Source organism: Arachis hypogaea, chromosome 11 (genome assembly GCF_003086295.3).
Source record: "Arachis hypogaea cultivar Tifrunner chromosome 11, arahy.Tifrunner.gnm2.J5K5, whole genome shotgun sequence".
NCBI classification, from domain to species: Eukaryota; Viridiplantae; Streptophyta; class Magnoliopsida; order Fabales; family Fabaceae; genus Arachis; species Arachis hypogaea.
In genome coordinates this window covers 112,056,077-112,077,813 of record NC_092046.1, presented here as the reverse complement: position 1 = coordinate 112,077,813, position 21,737 = coordinate 112,056,077, and the positions used below count along the sequence as shown (strand labels likewise).

The window sequence follows — 21,737 nt, the reverse complement described above, 5'->3', positions numbered from 1 at the left end:
TTCATGGATGCTTACTCGGGATATAATCAAATTTTGATGTATAAGCCAGACCAAGAAAAGACATCGTTCATTACGCCCAGAGAAAATTATTGCTACGTGGTCATGCCATTTGAATTAAAGAATGCAGGGGCCACATATCAAAGGCTGATGAATAAGGTGTTCTCATCTCACTTGGGAGAGTTGATGGAGGTGTATGTAGACGACATGCTAGTAAAAACCAAGGATGACGCCAGCCTTTTGAACGATCTCTCCCAAATCTTCCACACTATAAGATTGCACGGGATTAGACTAAATCCCGACAAGTGCACCTTTGCAGTAGAGGCTGGAAAGTTTCTAGGATTTATGCTAACACAAAGAGGAATTGAAGCTAACCCCGACAAGAGTAAAGCGGTCCTAGAAATGAAGAGATCGACCTGCTTAAAGGAAGTCCAGTAGCTAAACGGCCGACTTGCAGCTCTATCCAAATTCTTGGCAGGATCAGCATTAAGATCCCTACCACTTTTTTCTCTACTAAGAAAAGGATGACAGTTCGAATGGACTCCTGAATGCGAAGAGGCATTCCAAGAGTTCAAAAGGTACCTGAGCCAACCTCCCATTCTTTCCCGGCCAAAGGCAGAGGAAGAACTCGTATTATACTTAGCTGTCGCCGAGAAGGCTGTGGTGTCAGCATTAATACGGGAAGATGAGGTCGGACAACATCCTGTCTACTTTACAAGCAAGGTGTTACAAGGCCCTGAACTAAAATATAAAAAACTTGAAAAGTTCGCATATGCCTTGATAGTATCATCTAGAAAGCCTCGACTTTATTTTCAATCTCACACCATAAGAATTCGGACAAACCAGCCCATGAAGCAAATCCTTCAGAAAACAGATATTGCGGAAAGAATAGTTCAATGGGCTATAGAGTTATCCGAGTTCGACTTGAAGTACGAAACTCAGATAGCAATAAAAGCCCAATGCTTTACCGACTTCATAGCCGAATACACAGGAGACCAAGAGGAGGCCCCACAACCTGGGAATTGTACGTGGATGGCTCCTCCAACAAAGTCGGAAGCGGTGCAGGCATACTACTGGTCAATGAAAAAGGAACTCAAATAGAAGTCTCCTTGAAGTTTGAATTTTCGGCTACCAACAATCAGGTAGAATATGAAGTCCTGATTGCCGGGCTAAAGCTAACCCATGAAGTCGGAGCAGCCAAAGTAGTAGTCCTCAGTGACTCCCAAGTGGTGACTTCCCAAATCAATGGAGAGTATCAGGCCAAAGACCAAAATATGAAAAGGTACTTAGAAAAAACTAGGGAGTATCTTGGGCGATTCCTTGAAACTGAAGTGAGACACATAACTAGGGAACTTAACAGCAGAGGAGACACCCTCTCCAAGTTAGCAAGTACCAAACCAGGGAAAAACAATAGAAGTCTGATTCAAGAAACTCTCCAAGAACCCTCAGTCACGAAGGCAGAAACCAAGCTAGACGTTTTAGAAATCTCCGGATTGGACTTCGGATGGATGACTCCCCTGGTCGAATACTTAAAATTCGACATCCTACCGGAAGAACAAAAAGAGGCCAAGATCCGGAGGGAAGCACAGAACTACACAATAGTGAGGAATGTCCTTTACTGAATGAAGTACATGGTGGAATTTGTGGAAATCATCTGGGAGCAAGATCTTTAGCCAGAAAGGTCATACAAGCTGGATTCTTTTGGCCGACCTTGCAAAAAGACACTGCCGACTTCGCAAGGAAGTGTCAACCATGCCAGATGCATGCAAATTTTCACGTCGCTCCCCAGAAGAACTTATTAGTATAACTTTTCCGCAGCCCTTTGCAAAGTGGGGACTGGATCTACTCGGGACTTTCCCCCAAGTGCCTGAACAAGTAAAATACTTTATAGTGGGAATAGATTACTTCACAAAATGGATTGAAACAGAACCTTTAGCCACCATCATGGCACAGAGAAGTTGGAAGTTTCTTTACAAGAATATCATTATTAGGTTTGGAGTCTCCCACTCCATCACCACGGATAATGGTACTCAATTTATCGACTCTACATTCAAGAACCTGGTGGCCAGTATGAAGATAAAATACCAATTCACCTCGGTAGAACATCCTCAAGCAAATGGACAAGCCGAGGTAGCCAACAAAGTTATACTGGCAGGGCATAAGAAAAGACTTCAATAGGCAAATGGAGCTTGGGCTGAAGAGCTTCCTCAAGTATTGTGGGCCTACCAAACTACACCTCATTCTACTACTGGAGAGACACCCTTTCGACTTGCTTATGGCACAGAAGCCATGATTCCTATTGAAGTGAACGAGCAAAGCCCTAGGGTGAGATTCTACGACGAGGTCGATAACGTTCAAGCTCACAAAGAAGAACTTGAGTTGCTCCCAAAAGTCCGAGAACAAGCCCAGATAAGGGAAGCAGCACTAAAGCAAAGGATGATGAATAGATACAATAAAAAAGTCATTCGAAGAAGCTTCGCCCCAGACGATTTAGTTCTAATCCAAAATGACATCAAGGGACCCTACAAGATAGTTGAGGTCTTAGGAAAAGGATACTATAAGGTGTCCGACCTAGGTGGATCCGAGCTTCCTAGGTCATGGCACGCCTGCAATATGAAGAGATATTACAGCTAGAATCGAACTTTGCTCCCTAATGTACTCTTTTTCCCGACTTCATGGTTTTTTCCCAAAAAATGAGTTTTTCCTGAAGGGGGTCTTAACGAGGCATCAAAGCGAGGGCTATGGGCAGAAAATTCATTCCCTTAGTAGCAAAAGCACACTAATGAAACCACATTTCATTAGTAATAACATCTCTTTTTTATCTCTTTATTTTTTCTCTCTAAAGTTTTCATTTACCATTACTACGATATGCATTGACTTAAGCTCAAAAAAGCGCAAAAATCTATTGACCGACCTACATGGTCGGCGAGATGAAGCGACGAGGTGCAAGTCACTGTAAAGAGGTTATAAAGGCCAATCGTGACAAGCTCGAACATAATATAGCTAACGACTTACAAGTCGGAAAGCCCGAGTAGAATAAAATGCATCGCAAAAATAACCTAAGTTACGATTCAATAAGTAAAGCAAAGTTGAACGTATAAGATTACGTTAATGGATAGCAAAGAGATACGAAATTCCCTTAGAGGGACCAAAGATAAGAGTTCTTTCGCAAAAACCTTACCAGGACAAAAGAGTACTTAACGAAAGGTTTTATTCTAGATCCACTGGATAATAACAAAATTATCTGACTTAGATAATAGAAAATCCATTTAACGAAAATCTCTCTCAGAAAAGTTTTGGAAACCCAAATCAGTGGGGACCTCCCACAAAAAAAGCTTTCAAAACAAAAGTTTCGTCAAATGGCAAAGAAACAACATCGTAGTTATAATAAACTACTTTTTTAAAAGTCTTATCCAAAAAGGACCAACATTAAAAGTCGTTGTTTAAAGACCCTATAAAAAGGACCAAATGTCAAGAACCATCAAAATATAAAAACGAATAAATTGTTTAAGAAAAGGACCCACAAGTCGGGCCTTAATAGCTTTCATCACTTAGGACCAAGGAAGGGGTTCGAATCATCACCAGGAAGGGAGGTCGGAACTTCGTCTGCAGAAGTCGGATGGGTCGGAGGAATCTTTTCAGCATCAGGAGCGGGAATCACCTCAGAAACAGAGGAAGAAGACTGCATATCAACCTCACGAGGAGGGGATTTAGCTATGTGCTGCCCCTCCGTCTTCAACTCAGAATCCGTAGCAGGGCGAGGAGGAGATACTATGGCACCATCAATAACGACTTTGTCACGGTGCAAAGGCGACAGATCCAAGTCGGGGGCCAAAACTCGAACTTGCTCTTTCAGCACCTCAAACATCACTTCAGTCCCCTCAGCAACGGACTCCTCCAGCTCCTGGTATCCCTCTCTGAGCTTGTCCAGTTCCTCCTTCAATTCTATTTTATCCGAAAAAAGGCAAACATAATTCTATTCGGCTTTCTCCTTTAAACTCTCAGCCATGGCACATTGGCCCATCAACTTCTTCTCCCTCTCCCGAGACTGGGCAAGCTCTTCCTTCAGCCTATCATTCTCCTCCTGCAGCCTTTTCTCATCCTCTTGATACATGACAATCCTCCCTTGGAGATCCTCCAAAGACTTTTGAGTAGCGCTCAATGGAGTTTTGTCAAAAATATCAAGAAGGGAGGTGTAGACCCCAGCAGTCCAGATTCCTCCTCGGATTAAAATCTGGAGATAATTTCGGATAGCAGCATCATCCATAGAAATTTGGCTATAGGAAAGGATGTGCTTCCTAGTAAACTTAAGACCATCAAAGCCTGCCTCCCCAACATTAGAGGCATTGGCTTCCGAGGTCTTACGTTTCTTTGAACTAGGTTCTGAGGAGGGAGGAGCTGGAGGGGTAGCCACAAAAGGAGGAGGGGGAGGAGGGGGAGTAGGGAGATTTATCGACTTGGCCTTACCAATAGAAATAGCCCAGCATCCGACATCCGAGGAGAAGAGGTAGTGGATGTCCCACCTTCCTACAACTGGGCAGCTCGGGCCCGAGCATTTCTCTTTGCCTCCTGTACCTTCTGGTAAGCTGCCACCCCGCTTTTCTTCATTTTTTCTGGAAAGAATAAAGTAAAAAGAATTAGCACACAAGTCGGTTATGAGCAAACAAGATTAACACAAGTCGGAAATAATTGAAATTGGTTACAAAAAGCAAAAGCTACCTAGTTTAGTCCGGACAAAGCTTGGAGAGCCAAGAAGAAATTTCTTGGTGTCCAGGTTTGGAACCCGCCCCCAAGCCTCTCGGAAAAACTCAACAACAGCCTCCTCTACCTCATCCAAGTCCACTAGACCATATTTCTCCATAGGAGAGGTTTCTACCTAATATAAAGAAAATCGGGGCTCATTGTCTTCATCTAGGAAAAAAGGGTAGTGACCTTCAACAGCTTGGACTTTGAAAAAGAAGTTTTTAAAATCAAGAAAAGATTCATCAAAGATGGAAAAAACTTTCTGACTTTGGATAGCTCGGAAAGACACCCACTGTTGTTTATTATTCAAAGCACTAAAGGGCTTTGTCAAGTGAAAAAGATAGAAAAAGACCTTTAGAGAAATCGGAAAGTCAAGCTCTTGGTTGACAAGTCGGTAAATTTTCAAAAAATCCCAGGAATTAGGGTGGAGTTGGGTAGGAGCTACTCAGCAGTGGGACAAAACCTCCATCTCAAAATCAGAAAAAAGGGAAGGTAACCCCCAAACGGGTGAAAAGACAATCATACATGAAAATGAAATGAGGGTCAGACTTAGTAAGCCTCCCACAGCAAACTCTATCCTCTGTGTCTGGGGCTACTAACTCATACTTAGGTTCATCAGCTTCAAGACTACAAACCCTATGATGTTTCCTAAGTTCAATTATAAAAACATCATCTACTAGGAAACGTTCAGATAAAACGGAAGAATCTATCCATTGCAACAAAGGCTCAGGAATACGTGAAGACATTTTCAAAAGTGGGGAAGGAATGATAAAAACCTACATTGGTATAAACAAAAAGAAACCATCAACAAACAGGGTTCTGGAGATAAGGCAGCTTGTCCAAAGCAGATAAGGAAAACAGTCAATAAAAGAAACGATTTTTTAACACAAATTCCCAAAAGTTTCTCACTACAAACAACAAATATGCGTCAAGGATATACTCAAAACCCCCCCCCCTTCCGGCATACTATATTCCAAGTAGAAAGAAAGAAAATACGAAAAGAACAATAAAGGAGAGCCAGAGAAGGAAGAACTAACGTTATTTGTAGAGTTACAGGAACCCTAGAGACGAAGCGTGAAAACGAGGCAACCACAAACAGAAAGTTAAAAAAGATTTGAGTAAACGAAAAGAACAGAGAAAGAAAATTTCGAAAAGAAGACAAAAGAAAAGAAAAAGAGGAGGGAAAGGCATTTATAAGATACTAGGGGCATAACTGTAAAACGACGCAATCATTAAAAGAACGCGCCGTTACCAATGTAACTGCCCCCCACGTGTAAATGCAAAAGCCAAATGGACGCAACGCTTGATTAGACGCGACGGTTGAAAAAATTCAAAATCACGTTTGTTTCAAAATCACGTCGGTTTTCCGACTTAAAAAGGAATATCGACTTAAATATCCCCGAAATTCAACTAATACCCGAATCCAACTCATAACCAAAGAGATCGGACTCGAGTAGGGGCACTGTTCATACCCTGGCCCAAAGCGACGGCCAAACCCAATTAAGTTCAAAAAGGCCCAATCCAAAGGGTTGGCCTTCGCTGATCCATCCGACCTCTTCAAAGAGGTCAGGCTCGACATGAGCTGGCAAGTGACACTTATTCAAATAAGTAACTGCCTCCTTGAATCTCTCGCCCACTTCTAGAAGAGAGATCCCAACAACACTAAGATAAAGGGACGATTATCCACCGTCAGAAGTGGAACTACTTCAACGGTGGTTACCATCACCTATAAATACACTGAAGCACTCAGATAAAACTAAGTTCCAATACTCTAAACCTGCTTACCTCATTTGTTAACTTAAGCATCGGAGTGTCTTTGCAGATACCACCCCCCATTCTTTCACATACACAACTCAAACGACGGCTTCCAGACGTAAATCAAGTCGGAGATCACCCTCCTCTAGCGCTTGAGCCTCACAAACAAGCCCAACCACCATCCGGTTCTAGATAAGTCCCGGAACAATACATAATATTTTTATACATAAATAGTTATTCTTCTTTTACATTAATTTAACATTATAATATAATTAAGGGCAATTTACTTAAATAAATAAAGTGAAGGAGGAATTTACCCAATTATACATTTTTGAATACCAAGACGCAAATGCATTTTTCATAATTCTATAGAAACCGCTACTGGTAGTAACGGATTAGGGGAGAACATAAACCGTTGCTGGCAGCCGCTGTTTATATGTATTGGTGGCATAACAGAAACTGCTGCCTATAGCGATTTCTGTTATGCCACCAATACACGTAAACTGCGGACTACCCGCTGCAGTTTATGTTCTCCCTTAATCCGCTACTATCAGTAGCAGTTTCTATAGAATTATGAAAAAATGCATCTACGGTCTTGGTATTCAGAAATGTGTAATTGTGTAAATTCCTCCTCCACTTTGTTTATTTAAGTAAATTGTCCTATAATTAAAGAAGAGGGAAAATATAACAAAATACATAATAAATAATTATCAAACAATATGAAATAATGTTTTTATATTAAAAAATGATAGAATTTTCTTGCATGAAATGTGTGATATAATAAGCACTACTCAATAATAATTAATAAAATGACATTTCAAAAGTGATATCAATTAATATAATACAATTAGATAACCAATAATTATAAAACATTATTCAGTCAACAGATACATATGTAGATTTTATATCTTGCATTTAAACTACAAAATCAATATTCTTAAAAATCAGTATATTCAAATTAGAATCAAAATCTTATAAAAGATAAACAAAATGAAATCTTAAACAAAACTAAATTAACAAAAGCAAAATCAGGAACAAAAACATAACCCAACACAAGAAACTGATGTGCCTCTGCTCCCCCTTCTTCTCGTTTCCTACCCCTTTGAAGCACATCCCCAAATTTATTCATACTTTTAGTTGTGTATGGGATCAATATGCGATGCGTTTAGAAGGTGTTTTGTTAGCAATGAGTTATTTTGGATGTGACTAAGTTTCGGATGTGTTTAAAAGACATTTTGTTGGCTGCGACTTATATTTGGATGTGCTACGAGATACGTGTTTATATTTGAGGGATGAGTTGTTACGTTTGAAAATAAAGTAAACTACAAAATTAAAGAAAATGAGCTTCAGAAAAGATAAGGAAGAACAATTTTTAAAAAAGAACAATTTTTAAAAAAATAATATGTGAGGATATATAAAAACATTATGAAGTAAGAAATTGTGAAGGGAGATTAGGAGTGCCAATAGAAAGAAAATGACATAAGAGGGTTCGCACCAGTATGATATAAAAAGAACAAAAATGAAAATTAATTTGATTAATAAAATAAATTAAAAGAATTCAAACACATCTGACTGGGACAACAAATGAAGAAAATTACTAACAAAATAAGAAGAAATAGCGTATGCAAAGAATATAGGAGAACAAAGCAGTGATACTAATGAAAGATAAGAAAAAATGAAAAAAAAATACTTTGGTTAATAAAATAAACTAGAAGGGAAAAAAATTCTCGGAATTTGAAGAAGACTATTACCGAGAAAATGAGAAGATATGACTTCACCAGGAATGGGGAGAGCCGGAGAACTCATTGAGAAAGGAACAAATTTGAATGTTTATTAGCTAAAAATTAGTAAAATAGATATATAAAATTAATATAATTACGAAAGCAGTTATAGGACTTGTTTGGATGAACTTCTAAAAAAAGATCTTTTTTTGAGTTATAAGATCTTATGAAAAAGTAAAAATAATTTTATGTTTGAATATCTCATGCAAAAATATCTTTTTATCTATCAATTATATTTGGATATAATAATATAAAAATATTTTTTTGTTTATTTATTACATGAAAAACATCTTTTTTAAAGGAAAAAAGATCTTTTAAAAAAAAGATGTAAATTACAGCTTCTCAAAAAAATGTTTTTCTAATTTTTCTAGTACTTTTACTTTTACTACTTAAAATTTGCCAAACACGCTAAAAAATAAAAAAAAATTATTAAAATAAATTTTTTTTATCAAAATAATGACGCCCAAGCAAACACATAATTTACTTTTAAATTATAATAACTGATTAATGCTTAAAAAGTATTGGCTAAATAACATTTTTCTAATTCATAAGGGTCAGATTTTTTTTTAGTTGCTTATCCTTAAAAAAAGGTTTCTCTTAGGCCTTACTAAACTACACGGAGACAGCATTATAAGTTTCAATTTGCCAAATCTGAAAGCCAACCCCACCAGGCCACCACCATTCATCACATCCATATACCAATCACAATAATTATGATTATAAAAAATGCATTTCCATATTAAAATTAATCACTAAAATTAATTATTAATATAGTTATATATAAATATATATTATTTAATTTATTTTTAATAAATATTTATATTTTAATATATATTTTATATTAATAATTAATTTTAGTGTATAATTAATATGATTGTATAATTATTAATAATTAACTGTTTAAAAGTATAATTCCAAAAATAAATTAATTTCCCAAAAATAACAAAAGCAGAAAAGGAGAAGATTGTGAATTAGAAGCGACGCCTTCTACCTTCTCACAATCCCCAAGCAGGTACCAACCATTATTAATTTATAATTCTGATTAAAGAAGAAGGGGAAAAAAATTGATTGAGATGAAGTACGCTAATTGTTAAGCAAAATCAATATACAGGTATATAGACAATTACATTGGATCCGAAAAGAAAGGAAGAAGTAAACCAATCTAGTAATTACTTTAGGAGAATAACAATAAAAATGCAGAAAAGCAAAATACGAAAGGGCCAAAATAAGAAAAAAACTAGTGAGAGGGAAAGGTTGCTACAATGGCATTGGCACCACCCACCAATGTCACATTCAAGAGTCACAGAGTGGAGAAGACACCAACCGAATCCCACGCGCAGTAACTCTCACTCTCACCCTTTGCTGGCATTGTCTTTCCACTATCCACCACATGAATCTTGCCAGCTCACCTCACACCAAAACGACGTCGTCTTTACCCGAACCGCAACCAACCTCCTCCTCCGCGCCCGAAACGCTTTTTACGTTGGCGGATGCGTAGCGCGTGGAGAAGTTGCGTACGTCAGGGTCGTCGTGAAAATCACCGTTTTGCCCCTCGTCGAAGTTGAGGGCGTAGCTGAGTGGGTCGTACTGGTAGTTTGCGGCGACGCGCTTGGATGCGCGGTTGTTGTTGCGATTGAAGGTCCTGCGAATGAAGGTCTTCCATCTAGGACCGGCGAGGAGCTCAGACCACTCGCGGAGCTTCTTGAATGCCCGGAGGCCGCGGGACCACCAGTGGTCGGCGGCGGTGGGAGGAGGGGCGCGGGGGGAGGAGTTGTCGGACCAGGAGGCTGTACGGACGCGCTGCCACCATGAGGCGGAGCGTCGGCGCGGCGCGAAGCAGGGGAAGCAGGATGAGCGGGAAGTGGCTTGGGCTGTGGGTGTGGAGGAGGATTCAAGTTCCAGTTCCATGGACGAAATCTTCTTATCTTGTATTATATATATCACAGTGGCTATGAATCAATAATTCAATATATATGATGAGTGTGTTGTTGGTTTTGTTTTTGTGTGTAGAAAGTGGTTGCAACGGGATGTGGAGAAAGGGAGAGGGTGGAGTATGAGTTTGGAGGGTTATAAACTTATAATTTATAAATGGGAGAGTGATTCGTCGATGGATGGTGAGGTGGGCTCAGTTGAGTTGGCTTCGCTGGTGCCTCCCTGTTTTTGCTTAATTTAATCCCCAATCCAATTGTAATTTTGTAACGGAAATACCTACTATTAAGTGCTACTCACTTGCACGGTACATGGGCCCGGCTCATACACGAGTTTAATTAGATTAAAAATTATTAATTATATATTAAAAATAATAATTGAATTAATCAGTATAAATAATTAAATATATATTATTTAATTTATATTTTATAATCTGATGTCTAATTTTTGTTACACTTAACATAATTAACATACAAATGAAACTGAACTTAAATATTTTATCATTTTTACGTTAAATATATGAATTTGATTTGAAATAAATTTGGTAAAATTGAATAGATATGATATATAATTTATTCCGAGAGTTACCTAAAACGTTGACTTCTTTGGTGCTAAGGTACCGCCTGTCCGAGTTCTTCGTGAGAAGGTTGGGGGTAGTACCTGTAAGAGACTCCGATACTTAAATTAACAAGGGCTTTAAGCAGGATTTTAATAGATTAGAAGAGTTAAATCTCAGAGTGGTCCATGAACTTGCACCCGAGCTTTAAAGTCGTCCCTAAACTTGCATTGGCCCCAATATTGTCCCCGAATTTAACAAACATAACTCACGGTCGTTCCTGAAGTATTTTCCGATGACGGAAAGATGACTTCGATTGACGGATGCCACGCTGGAAGCCAGGCTTGACTTCCAAAACGACCTCGTTTTTAATTTAGCGCCCAAATTGCATTGAAACGTCGTCGTTAGTGTATACAGAGGGAATTTAACGTGCAGTGACTACTTTTCTCTCAATCCAACACAGTCTCTTCCTCTTCTCCTTATTTTCTTCAATGGAGCCACTTTGAGAGGGATTTTCGCTGGCCTTCTCTCTCAAGGAAAGCAAGCATATTCTGATTATCTTATCTTTATCGCACACATAGTGGTTTGACGGGAAGCATCTTGATTGTTAGAGGTAACTAAAATAGAAAAGAGAAACAAAATAGCTACCGTCCACTCCTCTGTTCTTCTTGATCATCGCTTTTTCTACATTGTTAAGTCGATATATATTCATTCGTTTATCGTTTTCTTATGTGGTGTTTTTTGAAAATTTTTGTTAGGGTTTTCTTCGTATCTTCTTGTTGCGTTTTTATTGTTTGTTTTTTGCTGTAATGATGGTAGCTATGGTTGTAATGTGCTGAAAATAGAAGTATGCATGTTGTTTATGTATGCAGTTTATGTGTTTTCATGGTGGGTTAGGGACTGGGGTTATTGTGCTTTCCTGGTTGATGGCAATTTTGATGATAATTTGTTATTTGTATATGGGCCTCATAACTATTGTGTGTCACCATGGGGGATCCTTTGTGACGAGTGAAGACGGTGTCGTCTCATACACCAGGGACCATATTTCAGAGATTCCGAAACTTGACCCTAATCGGCTAGATGTCTTTTTCATCAGGAATTACTACAAAGAGCTTAGGTATGATAAGGCGGAACACTGTTGGTGGCTGCTTCCAAACAGACCCCTTAGAGATTGGCCTAAGGAAACTTAATTCTGATGCTGAGCTCCTGGAGATGTGCTTCCTTGCTGAAAGCAACTACGGAGAGGTGCATGTGTACTATGAACATGGGGTATTTATTCCAACGTACTTGGAAGAACCAGCATTCAAAAAGGGCAAGGAGGTGGTGGTTGAAGTCCCTACCCAACCAGTTTTGCTGAGAACAAGACCAAGCTCCAAGGCCATTCCTCCACACCCATTTCCAAGCCCATGTATCAACCATCGTAAAACTACTGAACCCACCCAAGAAGCAACCTCTACCATTCCGAATCCAATTTCTATGGCTGCTACCCCTACCCCACCCAACCAAGACATGGATCATACTCAAGTACCAGCTGCAACCACCAAATCAACCCTAATTCCCAAATCTACCATTCCGAACCCAATTTCTATGGCTGTTATCCCTGCCCCACCCAACCAAGACAAGGATCATACTCAAGTACCAGCTGCAACCACCAAATCAATCCCAATTTTCAAAAGTACTCTAACACCAGTGCCTAAGCCAAAACAGGGTAAGATTTTCCAACCCAAATTGCCCTCAAAGAATGGGACAGAAAAGAAAGGTGTTGCTGCAAAAAAAAAAAACTGCAAAGAAAGGCGAACCAAAAACAACACTGAATAGGAGATATATAACCAGGGGTCTAGCCAAAGGTCATGTGACAAGGCAAATAACTAAGGGCAAGGGAAAGGAAGTTGATACGGTTGTGTTATCAGAATTAGAATCTTCAGACAGTTATGAAAGTGCAGAGGATAGTGCTTACAAGCCCGGAGTTGAGGAGAGTTCCAGTGATGAAGAGGTCACCAGTACAATACTGAAAGATAAGTGGAAATAGGTAAATAGGAAGCATGATAAAAAAAAAAAGTTAAACTCGGTAAATTGAGGAAGGAGATACTACAAGCTGATGATGGATTAGTACCTGAGGATGATTCAGGTGAAGATGATAAGTTATTTTTTGGACCAACGGAGAATATGTACATGTGAATTTTGGCAACTGAGTGGTATTAATTTAATTGTGATTATTGTTCTTATAGTAAATGTCATTATAGTTACACTTTAGTCGTTGTTCCAATACTTCTTCTGATATTGTAATTGTGGGTGCATTTTATTGATTTGAAACAGGTATGCCCTGTGTCCATGCTTGTGCTGCAATGGCTAGGGCAGGCAAGCAGCCTGAAAACTTCTGTCATAGATGGTTGACAATGGATGTATACAATGATACATATGCATTTCATATCAATCCTATTTCTGGCCAGAAACTATGAGAGAAGTCACTCTACAATACAACAGACCACAAGCACCCAAGTTTAAAAAGATGCCAGGAGCACCCAAGAATAAATGAAGAAAAGAGGCTGATGAAGGCCCGGTTGGAGGCAAGAAGCAAAAGATCACCAAGATGAAGAGGGTATATAAAGAGGGTTCTTGCTGTCATTGTGGTGGCAAGCGTCACGACAAGAGAAACTGTGCCAAGAAAAAGGCTGACGAGGCTGCAGCTGCTGCTGGTGGTGGTGAAGCTGATACAGGAAATCAGCAACAATCTCCCTCTGCTGCAACTGAAGTCCAAGATGAAGACAATGCTACTGAGATTGAGGTAGGCATGAGTCAACCAATTGTGTCAGAAAAAGAAAAGGAAGACTCCTACCAGGTACTTCAACTATTGCTCTCTGTTATTGTTGCTTTATATATTCATTTTGATCTCACTATATATTCTTACAGGTTGCAACACCTGACCTGCAAGTCTAGGCAAGACCACCAAAGCTCCCACAAAAAGAAGACAACCTCCACCATCTGGACCAGCCTCAATCCCACCACCAGCAACCGGTGCTCCTCCACCAAATGTTTCAAATGCTCCTCCACCATCCAATGTTCCAATTTCAAACACTCCCCCCAACAACTGCTCGTATCGATCCAATGGTTGGTGCATCTGCGGCTACAGTTTCAAGGTTGCGTAACGTCCTGCGTTTTGTACCAACCCCGGACTTCAAACCACCAAGAAAATTCAAGAAATGACCATTTGTTATTTTCTGTTGAGACATTTTGGTTTTAGACATTGAACTTTATGCTTTCTTAGATCCATGTGTCAGGTGTATGTATTTTGGATTGTAACTTAAATACTGTGTTGTGTTGCATTTTGATGGTGTCTAGATTGACACAGACAAATTTGGAAACAATTAGCATAAACTGCATATTATCATGAAATGTTTAAAAACTTGTTATTGTCCCTTAGCTTCATATTCCTTAATTTCTAAATTACAATTACCGACAACAACGATAAAATAGAATATGATGTTATCATTTCTATTCATTTGTTCACACGGTACAACAATCACAACTTTTGTCTTACAATGGCCTTTACTCTTTCCATGCTACACAAACAACAATCACAATTACTACCAGAACAATAACTAACAACACACAAAATGCTAGTTTTAGAGCCTTAATTTCAGACTCTAAGCTTCCAATCTTCCAAGCTAATTCCATCCTCTACTACTCTATTTCAAAGCCTCGATTATCTCTGTCATTTACTTCTTCTTCATCCAAAACTTTGTCAGCCCACATAAAGAGACCACACCACCTCTTGCCAACACTCTGTAACCACATTTCATGCCCATGGAGAAAAAATGTTACAAATTGAATGAACAACGACACTAGCTATATACATTAACAAAAATCACTTACATTGTAGTTAGGACAACCATAAAATGGTCTCCCTGGATTCGCCTCCGTTCCTAACCATTTGAGGACGGGTCCGCTACCACACCCACACCTATTTGGAAGGCATTCGTCACTACTTCTGATGGTTCTCCTCCCACAGCTTCTCTCGGATTGTCGGTTACTGGAGCTACTAACATAGTTGCTGCCTCCATCCATCATGACCCACTCAAACCACGCTCAACAATGGCAGCTCCACAATGACAGAGAAGACGAAGGAGAGCAGAGAAGAAGAAACATAGTGGTTACTAATAGTAAATTGGGGATTAGTTATAAAACAATTGAGGGACTAAATTGAGTTAAAAACCGATAACAGCCACGTCAGATAGCCGTTACCTTTCCAACGTGGCGCCTTTCCATACACGTCATCACGCTGTTTAGGAATATTCTCTGAAAAATGCTTCAGGAACGACCGTGAGTCACCTTTGTTAAATTCAGTGACAATATTGGGGCCAATGCAAGTTTAGGGACAACTTTGAGGCTCGAGTGCAAGTTCAGGGATCACTCTAAGATTTAACTCAGATTAGAACGTGTCTCACACCTGGGGTGCTCGTGTATTTATAATAGAATTGATAACCACCTTTGTAGGAGTAGTTCCATCTTTTCTGATGGATAAGCATTCCCTTTATCTTGGAAGTTTGTTGGGATCTTCCCTTTAGATGAGGTAGAGATAGTAGGAGGGATTTAAGAAAACAGTTACTTGTTAGGCCAAATAGAGCTAGACCTCTACACCGTTGTCCGACCTCTTTAGGTTTATAGTAAAGTTCACTTTTATTGGTAGGCTTTTATGTGTTATTGAGTCTGACTTTGAATTATTGGGCCAGGATATGAACATAATTAATCATCACTATTAGGTGTACACAAATTAATTATCACATTAACTAATGTATAAAATACAATATATATATTATGATTTAGAAATCTGAACTATACAGATAATATTTTTAATAATTAATATATTCAATTTTATAAATTTTATATAATAAATTTAGAAAATCTGAAGTTTAAAATTAAATTTAATAATATTAAATTAATTATTATAAAACAAAAACAATATATAATATATGAAATATTAATTAAAATATTAATTATTAAGGAAAAAAATTCTCTAAAATGACAATGCTAATAAAATAATAAAATGATGCTTTAATCACCTTTAAATTTGTAATATTTATTATTTGTGAATCCCACTATCTTAATCCAAGAGCGATTAATGATGTACTTTTTTTTATCTAAAGTGACACTAATTTTAGTAGGAGTGTTCATGAATAGGATCCGATCTGCATATTCGCGGTGTTTATCCGAATCTGATCCGAAAATTGCGGATATGGATCCGATCCGCAAGGCTTTCGGATCGGATCGGATCCGCATACTAATCGGATCGGATTGCAAATTTTGTGTTGGGATCCGCATATCCGCGTATCCGCAAAAATAAAGAAATAAATAAGCAAATATTTTTTTTATGTTTTATTTCAACTAATAATTATCATATATGTTGTATTATTTTAATTTATTGTTTAAAAAAAATATGTTTAATATTATTTTAAGAGTAAACATATTTAAAGGAATAGAAAAATAAATTTTATTGATATTTTTTTAATAAAAATAAGCTTTTAAAAATATTTTTGTGTTTTACGGATATATTCGATATTCGATATCCGATCCAATCCGCAAATCAGATCGGATCAAATCTAACTGTAAAAATTACGAATATTGGATCCAATCCGATTCGTTAATTTTAGTGCAGATCAAATTAAAATTTTGACAATATCCGATCCTATCTGCGTGCACCCCTAAATTTTAGAGGAGTTGGATCCAATTATTAAACACTCCTATTCCTCACGATGGTCTCGTCACACTCACTCCCCCATCCCCATCCCCATCCTCACCCCCCAACTTTTAGAAAATATTTTTATTGTTTATTTATTTTGGTAAACTTTTTTATTCTTGCTAACAGAACATTTGTTTACGATTTTTTACCATAGAAATATTTAAATGATTTCCTCTTACTATTATGGTAGTAGTACGGAAACATTGAGAATTTTAAAGAAAAATTAAAATATTTAGCTAAAACAATACTAGATATTTTTTGAACTAGGGGAAAGATTATTGATAATTTATTTAAGGTTTTAGACTTTAGTAAATTTGATTTTTTGTTTTTTCTCAGTAGTATTTCACTATTTCTAGCGGCTGTGTGTAAACCGTGTGTCGGAGTGTGTGCCCGCAGGAAAATTAGAAGAAAATAAATAGCTACTAAGGGAAAAAGCACGTGTCGTATACTCGTATATTTATTCATATAATGGGAAACAACCGTGCTTGTGGTACACATCACACGCACTCAGCTACTAAGCTAAAGAAAAAAAAAAAAAGTGTTAAGTAGTCAAAAAATAATTATAATATAAAAAAATTATGTAAAAATAATAATTATAATATAAAAAAATTATGTAAAAATTTTCATTTTTTTTATAAATAAGTAATATATATTTTTTTACCACTTATTCTTTTTATCATTTATTATTTTAAAATCAATTTCAGTTTCTCCCAAATCAAATCTCTAATATCTCTCAATGACATTATTATCCATTAAAATACAATAATTCTCCGCAAAAATTATAGAAGTTAAATTAAAAATTTTTAACAACTTCTACTATATAATTTATATTTTATATATAGACTATTAAAAAATAAAAAATAAAATATAAAATATAAACAAAAATTAAAAAATAAAATTTTAAAAATAATTATGAACTCGTCATATTAAAATCAATAAATAAGCATACATACGAATATTAAATAAAATATTAAAATAATTAAAATCATGACCTATTAATACACATATAAGATAATTTGAAGAATATAATAAGACGTATAGTTTAAAATTTGATAATATTGATTATAAAAATTTATTATTATAGACATCATATGTATGAAATTATGAAAATTATGAGTATAAAATTATGGATGTTATTAATATGAAATTATGGATGTTATGTGTATGAAATTATGGATGTTATTGAGTAAATTTATCAATTGAATAAATTAATTTAAGAATTTGACGGTTTTTAAATTCAATTATGATAAAATTTAAAAACATATGTGTTAATTTTATAGTTACTTAAGCAATAATTAAAAAATGATATGTATATAGATGTAATATCTAATAAACATAAATTTAATTTTTAAATGTTAGTTGTATGTAATTATGGATGTTATGTATATAAACATATGAATGTTATGTGTATGAACTTAGTTAGTACAATATAATTATAAATGCACATAAAAACACAAAAAAATTAATCTGTTTATTACCATACCTCATCAAAACTAGTGGAGTTTTTCATATTCTCGAAAATTGATTGACTGACAACAACCTCGTCCAGTGAGTTCATCTATTATATGTTCAAATTCTTCAGCACTTTCTACCATAGGTACTATATTAAGGTAGAATTCAAATGACATAGGTACTATATTAAGGTAGAATTCAAATGACATACTATTTGTAATGACAAAGATAATTTCTTGTAAAATTTCTTAACCTATTCTAATTGTGCTTACAATGGTATTAGAGTTGTGAATTTTTAATAAAAATAATTGAATTAACGGAAACAAAATCATATTAGGATAACTTTCAAATTTTGTATCTCTCTATTGAATGATGATAAATGACTTAACAAAATAATAATAATAATAATAATAATAATAATAATAATAATAATAATAATAAAAATAAAAAACAAAAAAGCGTTTATGATAATAATCAATTACAATTATTGAATTTATGTGATATTATCGTATCTCCATTAGCCGAAGGAGTAGAGCAAGAATCAATTACAATGATAAATTATAACCGTTATTAATTATTATTATTTTTTATTATATTTTTAAATATAAAAATTAAATTATAAAAGAGGATATTAAGTATTAATTACAAGAATGCCTAATAGTAAAGAATATGATATTATAATTAATATCATTAATAAATGGAGTTGATAAGAATATGATAAGTGAAATGATAAGAGAGTGGGCTAAAAAATAAAACTGTTATTAAATGATGTAAATGAAGTATATTATAGAAAGTTTTGGCTAATTATGGCTGAAACTTTTTTATTACCAAACTTTTTCCAAAGAAAAAATACGTGTAGCTGAAGAAAAAATACAACGTATATAGTAAATAACGCAAATAACGAATTAAAAAAAAGTTAAATTTTAAATTTTAGCAGATGTTTTATTAATTATTATCAAATTTAAAAATTTAAAAATTTAAAATTAACACTCTTAAACACATTTATACTACATACAATTACTTCCAATTCCACCACCGTAACAGAGTTTTCGACGTCCGCCGCGCAGCCTACATAGTGCCCCTCTGGTCCACATCCACAATTCACCGTCATCACCAGAGGCAGCTTTGTGGCGAAGTGCCTTTCCTTCCAAGAGCCCCACTGTGTTCTGCACCCCGTGCAGCCGCAATCGTAGTTTCACAATCCTGTGCTCCTGCCTTCGCTGCCGTTCACGACCCCAGGACAGTCTCGGATGTTTATTTTTCATGCAGATGCGGATGGTTATTTTTCATGCAGATGAGATGTTTATTTTTCATGCGAGATGGGTTGCTTACCGTTACCAGGGGTGTCGAAGACAGCTTAGGGCTGACGATGCAACGAATCCGGTTCTGCAGAGCCAGTGACGGCGCAAGATGGGTTCCTTCCAAAGGCCGACGGTGGCGGCGCCGTCGACTGTAGGGATGCAGGAGGTGGCACTGTGGATGGTAAGGGCTTCAGAAGGAAGGGCGACAGCGCAGCGAAATGGTGGTGTGGACTGGATGAAGGGTGGCAGCACTAAGGTCCAGCACAACAACAGCGGCGGCACGATGGGGACGACACAAGGCAACGCTGACGTGCGTCTCTAACGGCAATGATGACGGCACAATGGGGAAGAAGAGTCAGCGATGCGGTGGAGATGCGACGGCACGACGGAGAAGATGAGTGTGCGTTTGGGAGGCTGCTGTGAAAAAAGGGGTTACGGTTTGATGGGGGTTAGGGTTTGTTATGGTTATTGAGCCTGAAACGCGGTCCGTTGTTCACATCTCCCATTGTTCACCTAGCATCCTCATCATCAATAATCAGAATTCTCCACTCTATCCTTGAAGGCAAAACAAAAGCCTCTTGGTGGAAAATACTGCCCAAAGCAGCGTTGCTTGAATGCCCCAGTTTTTTCCCTCACGAATCAGAAAGCACAGCTGATTACATTCATCATCACACTGCAAATGCTCTCCCATATTCGAACTCCAACACTTATTTAAAGGGACAAGTGAGATGACTACTTGACCAACCCAAATTGATTGCTCTCCCATAATTATCTTTGTAAACTAAAACATTATGGGGCTCAACGTTCATTTGGATAACCAATTTTCTTTTACATCACAATCACAACAAAACACAAACTTTACGGTTGAATCACATTCATAAATAATTAAATATTGTTCACATGATTATAGTCCCACTCCTCTAATCTGCTGAGACAATCATTATCCATTTCATAGTTTATGACAATCTGACCCTCCGCCTAGTTTCCACATTTTTACCAAATAATCCATGCCAAATTCTCAACTCCACCATAAACATTAACAGCAGTACTAATTCAGCCATCCTTGAAATTTTGAATTTCAGGGTGCCCTCAACATACACTGGCATCTCATAACTCATATTATTCTTCCACTTTCAGCCACAAGGACCCTTTTTCCCCATCAAAACATCTTAAATACTATCATCTAACATCAAAGTCCAACAAAATCTAAGGTTCTGCTCTATCAACAATTATATTTCAGCTCCAGTGACCAATTCTAAGGTAACATGAAATTAGACTCATCACATAGACACATACACATTGCATTGCGTCATCCCCAAACCATCTCAATTAGGATTAAGGAATTTTGCTTAAACATGCTTACCAGATCATCTTTTAGACATTCAATTAAATAGTTGACATGCACAGAAAAGCAAATGACAGTTGCTAAATGACTTCATAACTTGACAGAATTAAAGAAAAGAAACAGCACGAATATGCAAAGCAAAAGTAATCAGGTCGATTAAAAACTACAACACAGAAAGCACAGATCACTCACTAACAACTTAAGAAGTACTTTGAGCATCAAGCATGAAACAAACAACTGTACATAAACTTGAACTCACATTGATAGTGCATTGCCAAGAAGATCACCATGAAGGTTCCAGAAAACACTTCCTGCGTCATCTGAATTTCCGGTATCAATAGCAATGCCACCAAAGATAGCTCGAAACGCGCCGCAAACCACAGAAGGCGCAGAAGCGTTGGTATTGGGAGCAACTCTAACCACCTTGTGCAAGCTCAGCCGCGTTCCATCGACGGCACAAGAAGATTCCACATTTGAGACTCGAGATACCATTTTGTTCAGCTCAGAAGCCGAAACATCAATGTCCTTGGACAGAAGCTTGAAGGACACGGCGGTTTCGATGACACTGCCGCCCAAAACTGCCAAGGCTTTGTTGTTCTCCTCAGAGAACGAAGCATGGGTCATGGCACGGCGAAGAAGCCCAATTTTCTTGAAAGTGTAACTGATAACATAAACATAGCAAACAAATTAAAAGATCACAAACTAACTAACTAAGTAACTGAGTAATTAAGAAGAAGCACAAACCCTAGCTGTTTCTGGAGGGTTTCGAGAGCGGAGGAAAACGGCGAAAGAGATTTGAAGTGAGCGTTAATCGGTGCGTGTGCCTACTTAGGAAAAGATGAGCATTTGGTTATGGTGAATTGGTGATCGATGACAGAGAAGAGAAAAAAGATAAAAAATGGAAATTGTGAGTGACCTGAATAGATGGTAGGAGTGCGATGAATAACAGAGAAAAGGCAATGAAGGAAGGAGACGATCGCATTTTGGAGTCTGCTTGCTGCTGCTGCTACTTAAGCTGAAGCGTCCGAATTGATTTGTCACTGAAAAAGGCTTTACTTTCCTTTGCTAAGAAGGAACCAAATAAGTGAATAACAATTCCTTTCGAGTAAATAGCGAAAATCATCTCGAAAGATACCCAATC

At 37.1% G+C, this 21,737-nt stretch overlaps 2 protein-coding genes across 2 annotated transcripts; both read right to left on the bottom strand.

The window, feature by feature from the left end:
• Positions 1-9,344: 9,344 nt before the first annotated feature.
• LOC112722370 (uncharacterized) lies at positions 9,345-10,511 on the bottom strand. Its single transcript, XM_025773369.3, has one exon. The coding sequence runs from the start codon at positions 10,182-10,184 to the stop codon at positions 9,687-9,689; it is 498 nt and encodes a 165-aa protein (XP_025629154.1). The 5' UTR covers positions 10,185-10,511; the 3' UTR covers positions 9,345-9,686.
• A 10,156-nt stretch (positions 10,512-20,667) lies between these two features.
• Positions 20,668-21,737, bottom strand: LOC112722369 (protein NUCLEAR FUSION DEFECTIVE 2). Its single transcript, XM_025773368.3, has 3 exons — positions 21,513-21,737; positions 21,341-21,420; positions 20,668-21,257 (listed from the first exon to the last, which is right to left on the bottom strand). Exons 1-3 carry the CDS (start codon positions 21,576-21,578, stop codon positions 20,852-20,854), a joined length of 552 nt encoding a protein of 183 aa, XP_025629153.1. The 5' UTR covers positions 21,579-21,737; the 3' UTR covers positions 20,668-20,851.